The following is a 16641-nucleotide window of genomic DNA, read 5'->3' as shown; positions in this document are numbered from 1 at the left end:
TTCTTTCTGCTCCAATTACCATAGTTTACATCAGCAAAGTGCTATGATCTTATAGCTTTCTGCCAAGTAGGACAGTCAAGAGAAAGTTTAAGTATATCTTATCAAATTCCTTAGACCATTGACTAGAGTAGAATTAAGAAAAATGTTGACAAAAAACAAAACGTGCTAGGAAGTAAGATCAGAGTCCTAAGATTGTCAGTTGTCAAAAGATATAAGATCTTATCAGATTATTTTGCTAAATAACAGGGCCTGTGTTTCCCTAAAATGTGACCAACCAAGGTAAATTTACCAAAACAACAAAGAAATACATTATTTAGGGTCATATTTGGGACCATTGGAGGGAAGGAGACTTTGCCTGAAACCCAAATAATATTTGGGAAGAACATATAGTAATGAATTCAATGGTACTTTTTTATTACCATGTTTTTTGTGGGTTACTTATATAGGATGGGGATTACCTTAAGCTATGTTTTATAGCAATATAGACAAGTGTGCCAATCAATGGTGATAATACTACAGGACATCTGCTGCATCATATTGCATGGACCATGGTTAACTCACCCAATCCTTGCCAAGATTGGCTTTGAAGCTGACAATGATTGGTGAACTCTCAGTAGTAGAAGATGCAGTTTGAAGAAGTTGTAGAAGATGAAGTTGCATGATCCAGTTGGAAAAGAAATTGTTCCTTTTCCTTTTGTTTGCATGCTTTGGTGAGTGGCCTCTGGTTTTGATTTAGTGTATGACAAGTCTAGTGTATGCCTGTCAGTGATGATAATGCTGCAGGATACCTGCTGCATCCCATTGCATCAGCCATGATTAGTCCTTGCCAGGATTGGCACTGAAGCTGTAAATGGTTCCTGCAAAAGAAATGTTCCTTTTCCTTTTGTTTGCATGCTTGCAGAGCAGCTTTGGTGAATGGCCTCTGGTTTTTGATGACTGAACAAGCCAGAACAAATCTTTGTAATCAGGAATGAGCAGCTTGTAGGTAATTATGAGGTCACCTCTTTGTTGTTGGTATGTCATAGTTAGTAGCTTGAGGTAGTCTGTAGCTTGAATGTCTGGTTGGCATTCATACTCTTAGTTTTGAGACCATTTATGCATTTTGTTTGTCTGTCTTTGGGTAGATTTGAAAGCCATCTGTTCTATTGTATTAATCAACACATTCTAAACTCTAATCTTGGTCTTGTAGAGTTTCATTATCATAAAAAGTGATCCACTTGTAATTGTGTGCTTGATTATATCTAGAGTTTGATCTGCCTTTGCTGCAGCAGCTTAAGTATGACAGTTGAATCTTATCTTAAACTCTGACCTCCATCTTTTGGCCCATTTTCCAAAGCTATCAAGATCTGACTAGGCTACATTAAAAGTAGAATAGCCAAGGCTTGGGAAAGTTTTAAAAAAATTTGGAAGAATAGGAAAATAAGTCTGCAAACCAAGATAAGAATATGGAAGTCTACAGTGATAACAGGCATCAAATATGGTTCTGAAGCATGAGCATTCTGAAGAACAGATGAGTATTTGCAGATTTTTTCCAGAGAAATTGTCTTTGGATTGTTCTGGGTACCCAGCTGACTGACTGTATTTTAAACAGTAGGCTGTATGTAAAATATAGTTCTATCCTGCTTTCTAGGGCTATAATGAGAGAAACATTGAAAAGGCTTGGTCATAATGCACAGATGAAGGATGACAGATTGCCAAATATAACTTTTTGGGCCAACCATTAATGGCTAAACAGAAAGCAGGTTGTCTGTAATTAGGGTGAGAGAATGTCATTAAGAAAGATTTTAGGGAAATGGGAACCTTCTGGGAGGGTGTAAAGACAGAGGTTTTGGATATATTGGGACAGAGGAGTGTGCATAGCTGTGTTGGCCTCAGGAAGCTTGGTGATGTGGTCAGGTCTTAGTAGTAAACCTTGCATAAAGATTACTGAGCTTTCTTACATAGCTTTATGAAGAAAGTAAGGCAGGCAGGTTGCTTGAAAGTAGAAAGTAAGGCTATCCTAGGCTCATAACAGATAAAATAAATGAAACACAAGCAATTTACCTGACTTTTCCTTGTTCCAACTTTGACAGAACTTGATGGATCCATAATTTATGAGAAAAGAAAATTGAGGAACAATAGTCCTATCAACAGAATCTAGCCTACTTTTGTAGACGTGGAAGAATGTGAGAGTTGCTGTTGTTCCCTTTTAAAAAGTTGAAAATATTGCCGAAAATATTTAAATATTTAATCCGCATTTGAGCTAGTATATCGAAAATCGACCAGGACCTCTACTCCCGAATCTTACAATTGTGGGAACAAATCTTCAAAATTGGGGGAATTTCGGGAAAAATATGAAACTTTCTGGGGGGAAATCTAGGAACCCAGATTGGTTTTCGCTTCTTTTTCAGATTTTAGCAGGGCCTGGATCTACGTAGTGAATTGAGTGTTTTACAAAGTAGGTTCTAGAGGCAGAGCAAGGATTTGGACGTGTAGCTGAAAACACTTATTACTGATAGTATGGTAAAATTTCAATATTGTTTTCAAAGTAAAAATAAAATGGATGAACTTTGTTGTTTTAGCTTTTACGTTAAATTAACTTTTTTATTTTATTTTTTACCCCGAAAATAAGACTTTTGTGTCGCTTACTTTCAGACCGATGACAAAAATGAAGTATAGGAAGTCAATAATCACATACAAAACAATAATATATGCAGTGATTGGACATGTTCCTATCCAAGAAATTAAATAATTTTTTAGGCTATTATATACATTTTTCTAATCATATATTCTGACTAATTCCGTTTTAGTCTCCTATTCCCTGACTTTGTATATGGCCTTGACATAAATTTTGCCTCATTAGGACGGCTGGGGAGCCCAAAAATAGTAATTATAAGAGGAAGAGAGGGGAAACAAATTTTAGATTAAAAGCTGGCATGAAAAATAAAGCTCTCAGAGAAAAAAGAAAAAAATCTTAATTTTGCACACCAAAAGAAGTAAAATTTTAAAGAATAAGGATTTCTGGCAAAGAGCTTAATTCCTTTGATCTATAATAAATTCAATCATTATATCTTTAACAACACTATAGTACGTCAAAAACCAAAAATACTCAAATGAGGAAAAAATCCGGCATTCCAAATGCCAGATTTAATGAAATGGGTCAATTATTTAACTTCATGAATACGGTATTTTTGTCAATGAAGGTCTAAATTTCAATTACATCTATCTAGTTTTAAGCGTAGTAGCACTAGAGACGAAAATTACGGAACAAGAGAAAAGTGAAAAATTACGGCAAGTGAAAAAATATTTACTGGGGGTAGAAAGTCACTAGTGATAAATCACTAGGGTTGACAACGTGATGCGATGATTCTCGAAGAAGTTTCGGGGAACCAAATTTTTTATAGAGTTAACGAGATTTTTGGAGATATCCCCGAAAATTCAAAGATAGTGAAAGCCCTAAAGTCGACTTACAGCCGGTATTATGTTGAATTTTTGCCCTTTACCGTTTAATTTTTCGTCCTCATATCAACTTGGAATAGTTGACTGTCCTCATTTTTTGCAGTAGTTTCAAATAAGAACCCTTACTAATACCCGATACTAATTAAAAAAATAAAAGCTGGTTTTGTTTATTTGCATGGAATGAAGAGTCAACTCTTATCATCATATGTATTTAACATACGAAGCCAGCTGACAAATGTTGGAAAGGTTTTTAAATTATAAAGCATTGCAAATTTGGCTTTTTTTAATATTAACAAAAAAACTTTTTCCACAAAATAGGTTTTCCAAAAAGAAGTAAAGAGCTCCAATAAACCAAAAATAAGCAAAAATAAAATAAAATAATCTATCAAGCACCAAACTAACACAAATCAGCATTGAAACAGAAAACAAATAGAAATTACAATAAATAACTGAGTCAAACTCAAAATGGGCAAAAATTAACGTGATGGTGGCTCAAAACACCTATGCCTTTCCAAGGCCAGAACATAATTTGCACTTTATAGAAAAAAAATACAGATGAATGTGGACTGTCAGTTTAATATACATACGCTGATATTTATTCCTTAGAATGTTAATGATATTTGATGAACTAAAGTTGTAAAAATGATAACATTTAAGAAAAAAATTCAGAAAAGTGCAAGCTATGTTCATTAACAACATACACCCTTCTAAAAATCTAGACTCAAAAAAGTGTTTTACTTAGTTATGCACCTCCTCTAGTTGACCTGAAATAGAAAACTTGGTACCATTCGCAAAAAATCTATCTCTGCTCTTTGACAGCTTCAATACACTTACACTCTTTTGATCTAGTTAAATTTTAAGAGCAGAAGTAGCAATAGAAGTAGCCCCGAAAGTTTAAACACAATGCCCTCAGTCGTTCTTGGGATACTACCGAGATACCTTATTGGCAATTAGCATTAACAAAGTGCTTTTTGATTTAATCTTTTGGCAATATTTAGTTTTTAAACATAATGGGCAAATTACATAACTGTGTGAGGTTGACCTACGCAATAGCCCTAGAGAACTGTTTGAAGGCCATTCGCTATGCTGAACAAAATAGCCATAGTAGATTTTGATGGGAAGTGTTTACACAATTATGAAGTAAAGAGGAGGGCTGATTGCCCTCCAATCACTTTTGATTCTTAAAAAGGGCACTAGAACTCTTATTAGTTGTAAGAATAGTACAATAATAACAAGTACATTTTGCCATGTGTTCAACTGCAAATCCCACTCACGGTATCCCTGAAGTTTTTGGCATGATAAGCCATTCTAAAAATAATGCTTATACCCCAGTATCAGCAATCTGAATACATATAGTATGTTTGATTTAGTTTAAATTTACCCTCAAAGTTTCCTCAGATGTCTTTACTAATATCCAACATAAGTGTTAGTTGCAGTGATAGTAGTCGTAGTTGTAATAGTACTTGTGGTAGCAGTAACAATAGTAGTAGTTGTAGCAATCGTAGCGTGCAAATATTGCCTTTTTGGTCAATTGATCATCTCCCTTATTGTTTCCTTAAAATTTCAAACTAATATACTCAGTAATTACTCAGCTACACGCTTTTGACAACCAATATAAACATAACATGTTATGAATTAGTTGAACACTCCCCTCAACATTCCCTGAAAGACTCAACTCAATTCCCTTCGTATTTTGGAAAAATAAAAGTCAAGCATGTATAACACATACTGTATGCAAACTATGAACAAATTGCAATGCTTGCAGCCCTTGTCCTGAGGCCTCGGGAGGGGGGAAATGGGGGTGGTTACTCTCAGATCACTTTTGATTCTTAAAAAAGACAGTATAACTTCCGATTTCAATCCAAATCAGACTCATCTGAAGTTTATACGACCACACATTCAATAAAAACCTTATATGGTCCCAGGGCAAAACTTACAATCATATCCTGAGGGCATTGGAGGGTTTTGTTGACGATACATTTATTGTTATATGTTCTTTGGACTATTTTGAGCTAAATTGCTATCTCGTACTTTCGATTAGTTTGGTTTGGTGAAGAAGGTTAGTACTCTTAGAGGGGAGCTAGAACTTTCAATTTTCAACCAAATGAGCCTCCTCTAAAAGTCATAAAATTATCCCTTTCATAAAACCTTAAATGTCCCCGGGCATAACTTACAACCGTTGCCCCCTGGTTCTGAGGGTTTGTTTCGAACCTAAAAGCCTTGTTATATGAGGTCTTTAACATTTTGAATCACTTTGCCTCTTAAAAAGGGCACTAGAGCTTCTAAAAATCAATCCAATGAGCCTCCTACGAAGTTTATATGACCACACTTTCAATCAAAAAGCTTATGTGCCCCAGGGGCATAGCTTCAACCCTTACCCTGACGGCTGGGGAGATTTGTCATCCTCAAAAAAATAATTTTAGACTCAAAATGGCTATCTTAAAATTTTGATTGGCAGTGTTTGGGGTAATGATGGATGTGGGCGGTGTTTGACGTCCAATCACATTTGACTAATAAAAAAGGCATTCTCCCTCTTAATTTCCAATCAAAAGAACCCTTTTTGAATTGTCTAAGACGATTTTTCTATAAAAACCTTATATGCACCAAATGTATAACTTACTTGCTTCACCTCGAGATGTCGATATTTCGTGATTAAATTCAATGATTGTTCATTTATTCTGACGGCACTTAGCCCGTGTCTAGATTGTCAAACTCACAAAGTAGCAATATGCAGCTTTGAAGCCTTATTTTGTGTTCTATAATCTACACATCTGCTTTCAATATTAACCCATTTCTTACAGAGGTCAAAATATTTTGGAGGAAGATCATAACCAAGTCCAGCCACCCAACTTCTTCCTGGTTATAAAGACTTAAGCTTTGAAGAACAAATACTCAATTTGAACTTACCCAACCTGAGATATAAACGAACGACAGGAGACCAGATACAGCTGTACAAAGTAAAGCACAACCTGGAGAAACTGTTTTTCAAGAAGTATTTTCACATTAAAAAAAAATACCACAAAAGGAGACAAAGACAAAATATTCATTGATTTACTATTTTCAATTCAAAACCACCTGTAGCAGTAAAAAGATCAAAGACGAATTTTGGAGTGCCCAAGCAGTGGCTGACTGGAACTCACTCCCAGAAATAGTTGTTAAATCTGAAACCTTAATTAGTGCCAAAAATGGCCTAGATCAATTTTGGAGAGAACATTTCTACACCACACGACTCGAAGACTATGTTAATGGAGACTCTCACACTCGTTTAGATTACAGAATTCAGATAGCCGTTGTTTCATAGTAACATGACTTTGATGAATCAACTGACAGCCATCTAGAGAGTGCTGAAAAAGGGATTTGTCCCTGATAGCACTGAGGATCCAGTAAGTTAATCCTGTAAGTATTTAGGGACAAGAGTTACTAAAAGTCAACTAGAGCTTGTGAATAAAATGGTCGTAACAGGTATGGATACATAATTTTAAGTCCAACGTTAAGATTGAAATAACACTTCATTTTTAAGCAGTGTTTCATGAGAAAGAGAAATCTTGACTTTTCAAGAGACTAATTAATCTTGCCGTGTAGATGTAATCAAAGAAATAATCTGAATGCTCCTCAGACTTCATGCATGTCTTGGCCTTAGAATCCTATTATTATTTCATGTACCAACCACAAAAGAGAAAAGTAGTCTGCGTACGGAGAATCCTTTCTTGGTACAGAACAAAAAGATGCTAATATTAGGGTTTGAAGCTTATGAAGTGAGGACTACTTATTCCTTTTTCTAGAAGGCTTATCAAGCAATAAAGTTGAAAATAAATTTTGGGACTTACCACAAAGAGGCTTAAAAAACTTAAAGAAATAGTTAAATGAAGAGACTTGTCCATTACCTTAAATCTAGTAAGACAAACAGGATGATCAGTGAACTGGGTAGCAAACTGGAGAATGGAAAAATGAGAGACATGCAGTAGACTACGTTAGTAATGTAGACATTGACGTATTATTAAAATTATCAATGACTGTAAACTGCTATCTGCCTCCCAGTTTTCCGTAAAAGTTTACGAAATAATCCAATCCACACGCACTCTTATTAAACCAAAAATTTGCCAAAATTCAAAATTCCGCGGCATTTATCTGGGATCATTATTATTTACCTAGGATACAGGCAGTTCAAACACTCTGTACAAAAATTTTGGAACTGGAGGATACACTGTTGAATGTCAGTAGGTTTAGAATTGTTAGTTTATTTATGAAAAAAATATTCCAGCTAATCATATGGGTTATTTACACAGAAAAAAGGGTTGATAAATAGGCTGTTTCACCACTGGATTTTCATTTTTCACTATTTTTTTTCGATAGTGACCCCCTCATATAAGGTCTGGGGACTATTGGCAGGGGATCCGGTTGCAAATTTGTAATTTTAATTAATTAAATTGCACTTTTTGTTTTCAAGAACAGACAGTTGAATTTTTTATTTGCCCAAATGTCTTGCTTTATAATTGCAACTTCACTTGCATAACAGTTGAGGCAGATAGGAGGCCCCTGTAGGCTTTGAACTCTTATTTTCATAAATGTTCATTTCTCTAGCAACAATCAATCCCTAAACATAGACCAACAATATAGCCTAGGCTAGTTTTTTTTCATGCCCATGTTCATTGCTCAAAAGCATGGAGGCCTTCAAGCTGTGGCTAGTTAGAGCGTTTCTCTAGCAATAACCCTGCACTACAACTATACCAACAACATATCTCCTTTTTCATATGGGATTCTATCAGGCCCATGTTCACTGCTTAAAGCATGGATGCTTAAAGCCATTGAATGTTTAGACTATTTCTCTAGCGTTAATCAATTTCTAAGTATATACCAACAATATATTGCTTTTTCACACCCATGTTCATTGCTCAAAAGCACAGATGCCTGATGCTGTGGCTAGTTTAGACTATTGCTCTAGCAGTAACCCTGAACTATAATCATACCAACAATATAGTCCTTTTTTGCACATGTGATACCATCTAGCCCATGTTTGCTGCTTAGAGCATGGATGCTTAAAGCTGTGAATGGTTAGACTGTTGCCTCAGCAGTAACCATGCCCAACACATAAACCAAGGTTTTGCAAATTTTTTAAATTAATTAATAAATAGTAGACAGTCAGACCATCATCCTATCTAACCTATGCCTACTGCTTAAAGTATAGATGCTTAAAGTTGTTGAATAGTTAGACTATTTCTCTGGTGGTAATCAATTGCTAAACATGTGCCAACAATTTAGTCCTTTCTCATGCCCATATTCACTGCTTAAATCACAGATGCCTTCAAGCTGTGGCTAGTTGCAAATATATTTGCAACTAGTCAGTATATTTGCAAATATATTGGCTCCCACAGCATGAATTAGCCAGCTAGAACCTCCAACTGGTTGACAGATTAAAAATTTTCAAGTATGTAAGAAAATTTTCAAGTATAGTCAAAAATTTTTAAGTATAGTCAAAAATTTTCAAGTATACTTGAAAATTTTCTGTTATATTAGTAGAACCAGCATGTGTTCCCTGGGGAGACCCTCCAACAGGTTGACTCTAGTTTGGCATTGTGAAGTGATATGCATGAGAGGTGTAGCATAAGTGAGAGATGATAACAACAGCAATTAGGGGGGGGGGGAATTAATGCCATGTCTTTCTTCTCACTTTATTAGACTATCTGTCTTAGCTTTTTCTACAATTGGCCATGACTTGACTTTTCCCACAACTATTCTATTTTTAATTCAAATCCTAAATCCAGAGGTGAAACAGGTTTTTCATTAATTTGCCAGTTGGAGCAGTAATTAGGTTAGGCTAGTTGTCTGACTAGCCTACAGACTATCTTACCCTCAACAAGTTGTTAATTTCCAGTTGAATAAGATCAGTAAAACCTATTTTATCTTGTTGAGGTTACTTGTATAGCTATGCTAGGAATAAAGTAAATACATCACTTGATAACATTTATGGTCATCCCCAATATAATGGCAGTTTCTAGAGGAAATTCCATTTTGGGCCCTTTAAGATAACTTTTTTTGTCACCACACAAAAAATGACCATCACTTGGAATGGGTTTAAAAAGTGGCGAAAAATACACCATTTGCTAGTAAAACAGCAGGCTAATTCAAAAGTAATAGGCTATATTCCAAAGAAATGCTTTTGATTTATAACAATAGGCTATGATTGTAAAAGAAAAATGCTTGTAGCCTAAGTTTATACTTTTCATATTATTTAGATCAGAAGAAAAGGAATACATCAGTCAATGGCTTTTTATGCTCATTCCAAATATAATAATTGTGAATAGGGAAAGTTCTTTTTGACTCTTAAAGAGGCTTAAAACAGCCCATAATAATAAAGTCTAGAAATATGTCCCATTCCTTAAGGATTTAAACTTCCTTTGACCATCTGAATCTCAAATATACCTTTCCAGCTTGGCACCCTGGTATCTCGTGTGAAAAATCAGAAGAAATTCAATCCATCCAGGAAAGAGCTGTGCAAATAATTTTCAAAGAAGGTGAAATTGCCATAGTCTCTGCCTCTAAGAAAAGCTAGATTAGAAACCAGCAGGTACTGGAGAAATATGTTTTACAAAAAATGTAATAGCCAACCCTCACATGGAAAGTATTTTCCCCAAACATTTCTAAACCCATTCCTATATTGTCCCCTCATTACAGAAAAATAAACAAAATATTCTTTTTTTTTATTTTGTATTGTGGGGCTACCTAAGTTTTTCTAACTTCAAGACAACCTCACCATTTTCTCAATGTTTTAACTTAATAACCCTTAACTATTCATTAGGCATTGAAGATGCACTGTTTTCATAACCTTGATGCATATAGTGCTGTTCAATTTAGTTTAACAACCCACTTAGCTGTCTCTGAAGTTTCAGCTTAATACTTGTAGGCTTTTCTGAAATCAATATAGATGATCCCTTTTGGTAGTGTCTTTTGGTTTAGCACAATATCCCCTCAACATTCTCTGAAAGTTTCAAATTATTACCCTTTTTGGATCCTGATATACTACAGACACACACTTTTTAGCATCTGGATACAAATAGGGACTTTTGACTTACTTCAACATCTCTCAATATTCTCTGAAATTTTCAACTTAATAACCTTACCCACCCTCAAGACATTACAGATAAGCCCTTTTGACAACATGGATGTGCTTAAACTCTTTTGATTTAGTTCATTTATGACATTATTTATAGTAACAGCTGTGCTAGCAGCATTAACAGCAGTCACAATTAGAATTAGATTATTAGTGATATTAGTGTCCCAAGTAGTTGAAGTTTGAGGCAGTCCCAGACAGAAGGCTTAAGCAATTGCAGTCATTAGTAGTTACAGTAGCAAGGACAAGGGGGGCAGTGCTGGTTCCCTCCAATCACTTCAACGTCTTGCTTAATGTCCACTGAAAGTTTCAAGATAATATCTTTAGCTGTTCCTGAGATATTGAAGATGAGCCCCTCTGATAACTAGGATACACATAACATCTTTTATTTAGTATAACATTCCCCCTAAAATTCCCTGAAGCTTTGCTCAAATACCCTTAGAGTTTAAAATTTCTCTGAGTCTCACCTTAATATCCTTAGCTTTTTCTTACCCACATAAAATCAAACATTCCGCTGGATTTAAAATCTTTGGTCTGAAGGGCAAGGGTTTCATTCCTTGTGTGGCCAGTAATTTGGTTTGGAATATGGGTCAGTGAAATGGCTCTGTAAGGGATACCTGTAAGGGCTCTAAATGGGTACCTGGAGAAATCTGGGGAAGGTAAGCAGAAGGGTGTGTGAAAGCAGAGGTTAATGGCCCCCAAACCACAAATTTGAACAACAGGGACAGATTGCCCTCTGGTCACCTCATTGTGTCCTGAAAGTATGATGTTAATATTCTTAGCCTTCTTGGAGACCTGGTAAGGTAAAGGTAAAGGATACGGCATTAGACTTTACAGTCCGTACCAGCGGTGCTGATCTCCGTTTCTTGGCCCTTCAGCCAGGAAGTGCAATGGGGGTTGGGGGCCAGCCATCCTGTGCTTTCACACACCCTTCCTGTTTACCTTCCCCGGATTTCTCCAGGTACCCATTTAGAGCTGGGTCGACTCTGGCTAAGCTTACAGAGTCACACCACTGACCCCCGTCCCAAACTGAAGAATTGGATACACTGGGACTCGAACCCGCGTCCTCTCAGACGAAGGATCCCGAATCCAGCGCACCAACCCACTCGGCCAGGGATGAACCATAACCCCCTTTCTTAAAAAACACTATACATAAGCAATAACTTACATCCCTTGCCCCAGCTGCTGTAGGGGGGGGGGTCTTGTCATCCCTGTAGACATTGTTATTGATGCTTTAACTTTTCTGAAAAATAAGGTATTTCAAAATTTGGTCAGATGACATTGGAGGAGGGCAGCTAAATGGGCCTTGGGGGAGGGTGCCATCCTACACTATTCAAAATTCCCCTCAACACACCCAAAAGTTTCAACCTAATACACTCAGTCTCTCCTGAAATATTTTTAATATGCACATGGTGTGTTTGGTTTTGTTCAACATTTCCTGAAAGTTTCACCTTATGCCTTTTTTTTGGAGACCCGGGATCAAAAACTCCCCCTTTTCCAAATGACAAACCCTATTTGTAAACATTGGGCAGCTCACTTAACTTACAACCCAGAAGACAATTCACCCTCAGAGACATAATTATTTAATATTTAGACTATTTTGAATAAAATTGCTCTCAAAATTTTGGACAGATGTATTTGGAAGAATGTCAGATAAAATAGCATGGGAGGGTGGTCAGTTGCCCTCTGATAACTTTTGACTCTTAAAATTCGCATTTTAACTTTTTGATTACAAATTCATGTTGTCTCCTCTAAAGCTTGTACCCTTTTCAGAAGAAGTGGCTCTTAAAAAAAAATTCCGAGATGAAGTGGGTTTTCTAGAAGTGAAGTGGCTCTTGAAGAAAAATTTTCATATGAATTGTCTCTTTGAAAAAAGGCAATGCTAATGTGTTGGCTCTGATCAACAATCAGTATTATGTATTTGTCAAAGGTTTTTGTTCTGGTGACATAAAACACTAACATTACATAATTTATAAAATCTTGAAAATGTTCTTGATCCCAAAAAAGATGTGGGATCAATGTAATGTATGCCTCTAATATCACCTCACTACAGCATTAAACCACCTAAGATCAGTATAGCTACACATGCTCCTTTTCCACCCTAATCTAATGAAAGCTTCACTCTTTATATTCAGTCATATGGGTACAGTCAACCAGGGTGAATTGCATAGTTTTCAACTTTAAGGCCGTCTAGGAGTTAGCAGGGCAGAAAAAAAAAGAATCTAGAACTAGTGCTAAAACTGTGAATTTTGATACAAGATGGCAGCCTGAGATGCTCAATATTGCATCTCTGATTAACAATAATTTTCGATTATCAAAGTCAACCAGCTTTAAGGTTACTTTGACAACCAGCTTGACCCATCAGCTTTAGGACTGTCAGATTTGCTGTAAAACTCGTTTATTGGTATCAAGTATATCAAAAGTGATAAAAAATAGTTATTACAAATATTATAGAAAAAAAAAATTAAAAAAACAGCCTTCAAAATAGACCAAATCAGTTGCTTCAGGAAAAGAATAACCCTAGGGGATTATAAAACTGGGCAGATCAACCCCAAAAACCAGCTGACTAGTGGCTTCCAAGGTTCTACCAACTTCAGAAGGTTCTGGCAACACTATTTCTGTCTGGCTTGTGTAGACACAACTTGTTTCTTCTGTCAGCACAAACTTGTAGCTCAAAGAAGCCACATGCTTTAGAATATAATCCCCTACTCGATGTTGTTCCCAGTGTTTTTATTTTTTTTTCCTTGCTCAGATCAAATTGTCTGTCAGCTGGCTACATATTGTAATGTGACTTCTTTCCAGCCAAGTTGATCACAACATTGTCCCCCACCATAGCCTGGCCCTGTCTGTCAGGGTCTTCTGCAGGTCCTATGCACATATTAGTGTCCAAAATGTCATCAAACTGAGGGTCATCAGGTAAAATGTCAGAACTGGCATCATCTTGAACAAACTTTGGGGATTTTCTCTTCAAAGTCTTCAACTTCTTACTACTGGCACTTTGACTTTCATCAGGAACAGTATCATACAATTCAGAGCAGCTGTTGTCTCTTGCACTAGTTGTCTGCTTACCTTTCTTGTTTTGCTCTTCTTGGTTTTGACATTAATATTGTCTTCAGAAGAGATACTTTTCCTGGTGTAATTTCTAATTTGTGATGGAGATACTGTGGAGCAATACCATCTTTCCCACAGTTCATATGCGCAAGCATCTATGTAACTGCTTGTCTAACAGCTTTGACAGCATTGCTTGTAGTTGAGTCATCCCTGGGTATTTTTGCAACGATGGTATCTTTGTTCACAGAAAATGCTGAACAAGCCTTGAATCCATTTTTTATAGTCTTTGCAGATGTTTCCCCCAGTTCATCCCTGACCAATTAGGGTCTTAAAGTTCTCTTTGGAAACTGTGGAATAGCTCAAAACAGAATAAGTAACAGAGCTACACAGACATGGAACTTGGATTCAACTTCAGCTTGACCTGACTATTGTCTTATTTGTGGTCGTGGCATTTACCAATCCCACTAACCATTGTAAAAATGGTTCCACTTGTGTCCAGAATGTGGTCCTGTCAAAAATGAAACTATGCACCCTTAATGATTTTGTTTTATTTTTATGCATTAAACTTCTTTCTTTCTTTTGATGCGCATATAGATTATTTTCTATTTATTTATTCAATAGGATGGACAAAACGTGTTTGATTCTTGAATAAAATATCAGGGTTGATACCATATTACAAAGGAATGTAAATTTCCTGACAAGTCCTTGGGAGGCTTTAGGGGGGTAAGAACTGGTTTCCTCCCTTCCAGTCGTAAGTATCTGAACTATGGGTTTAATTTCTTGTTCACCTACTCCTAGAAAATCCCAAATAATTTTTCTCAAATTTCTGACCTATAGATAGATAGATAGATAGATAAGTGTATTTCAAAAACCCGTGGGCCATATACACAAAAATATAAATAAATAACAAACAAGCAAGGAAATTAACAACAGTATGAACACGCACAAAAAAAACAGAATTCAACGCAAAATTACCTAATCTAACTACAAAAGAAATTAATCATATAAAACTTTTCTTCTTATTAAAGATTTATCTGTATATACTCCCACTCGAAATATTGTGGTTGGGTTACTATTTTGTAGAATACCCGGAAGCATCAAATTAATCCCATGCAAATAAATTTCCCGTAAATCCAAGAGCACCGGGAAATTCTGGAGAAAATGATCCAAGTCTTCATCATCATCTTTACAAAGGGGACAAACATACCGCCTATCAGGACCAACTATCATTTTATTTTTGTCGAACGTTTTTTGCCTGTTCTGGATTGGAAGACAATTTGCTCTAAGCTGAATCCAACGACGTAGAATCATAGCCAGTAAGTTAAATTTAAAATAGACTTCCTCCCCAAAACTAGGTTTTGCCTGATTATAATGTTGTAGGGTTGTAGAATCAAAAATATATATATATATATATATAGATCGTTTTTATAGGCCAGAATATCCCAGAATACAAATTTCCTCGAAAACATCTGGAACCGCTTTTGAGAAAAAATAAATAAATACACAATTATTGCTCGCTTGTAAAGATAGTATAATTGTATAATACACGTACCGGGAGCAAATATGCATTTATATATATATATATATATATATATATATATATATATATATATATATATATATATATATATATATATATCTATATATATATATATATATATATATATATATATATATATATATATGTATATGTATATATATATATATATATGTATATATTTATATATCATGAAAAGAGAAATCACCAATGCTACAGCACAAACACAAAAAAAAAAAAAAAAAAAAAAAAAAAAAAAAAAAAAAAAAAAAAAAAAAAAAAAAAAAAAAAAAAAAAAAAAATATATATATATATATATATATAACCCTACTCATCCATACAATCACATAGGTCAAACAGCATAGCCACACACAATCAACCATAAAGAATAATCCATGGACAGGCAGTCATGTCGTCAATAAGTATAAGTCGTCATTTACCAAACAATAGAAAAAATAATATAGACAAATAATTCAGAGGCAACACCCAACATAAGGGCTCATCAGGAGAATCCACTGGCCTACATAGGGTTTCGCCACTCTAAACTCTACCCAGCACAGTGTTGTGGCTACCACAGAATATCCATGGCATCCCCGCGTCAGGTATCACCCCCAAAATACATGCCTATGAAAAAAAAACAGCAAATGTAAAACAACCAAGTAAAACCAAAACAAGCTTATCCTGTTAATATATCCCTCCCTTTAGCAACAATTGGTAAACTAAATATTATAAATTTTACCAAATCACAAATATTAACACATTGCAAAAAACCTGAATGAACTAAACAATTATAGAATTCATCTTTACCATGTGGCTAATTTTTTAGAAAATCCGCTCAATTAGAAACACATTTCAAAATAAATGGCGCTGTGACAACATTTCTCGAACCTCCGAAATTAGTTAAAAATTTCTTTAAGTATTAATACATATATATACATATTATACTATATATTATATATTATATATATGTATTATACATGTTATATATATATATATATATATATATACATATATACATACATATATATATATATATACATATATATATATATATATATAAATATATATACATATATATATATATATATATATATATATATATATATATATATATATATATATATTTATATATATATATATATATATATATATATATATATATATATATATATATATATATATATATATATATATATATATATATATACATACATATATACATACATATACATATATATATATATATATATATATATATATATATATATATATATATATATATATATATATATATATATATATATATATATATATATATATATATATATATATATATATATATATATATATATATACACTTCCCAATAAAGAGGGAGGGGGGTAAATTCCAGTTTGGAGGAGATTTCCTGGCGCGGGTGTACGCGGGAGGATGTTTTTACGAGGAAATTCTTCGGGGAAGAGTTTTTCCATGTAGGGGGAGCTGGATTTCCTAGCATCTTTTAAAAAA

The 16641-nt window shown here is 34.7% G+C and overlaps 2 protein-coding genes across 6 annotated transcripts in view; one reads left to right on the top strand and one right to left on the bottom strand.

The window, feature by feature from the left end:
• Positions 1–2198, bottom strand: part of LOC136036022 (porphobilinogen deaminase-like) — a gene marked incomplete in the record, with an annotated part of 58906 nt that extends 56708 nt beyond the window's left edge. For both annotated transcript variants that reach the window (XM_065717947.1, XM_065717948.1), the window contains 1 exon segment: positions 2044–2198. In XM_065717947.1, the coding sequence (XP_065574019.1) occupies positions 2044–2088 (45 nt within the window).
• The window catches only part of LOC136036029 (general transcription factor 3C polypeptide 5-like), a 508607-nt gene that overhangs the window by 469505 nt on the left and 22461 nt on the right, over positions 1–16641 (top strand). Inside the window, exon 1 of one of the 4 annotated variants that reach the window (XM_065717958.1) lies at positions 7541–7655. The exons of 1 other annotated variant lie outside the window; for it this stretch is intronic. The gene's annotated coding sequence lies outside the window, so the exon portion shown is untranslated. Of the gene's footprint in view, positions 1–7540; positions 7670–16641 lie in introns of those variants that run through there. 2 more of the 4 variants (XM_065717957.1, XM_065717959.1) reach the window with 2 other exon arrangements.

This window comes from Artemia franciscana, chromosome 15, assembly GCF_032884065.1.
Source record: "Artemia franciscana chromosome 15, ASM3288406v1, whole genome shotgun sequence".
In the NCBI taxonomy this organism is placed as follows: domain Eukaryota; kingdom Metazoa; phylum Arthropoda; class Branchiopoda; order Anostraca; family Artemiidae; genus Artemia; species Artemia franciscana.
The sequence above is the reverse complement of the archived record's forward strand: the minus strand, read 5'-3'. Positions and strand labels throughout refer to the sequence as shown.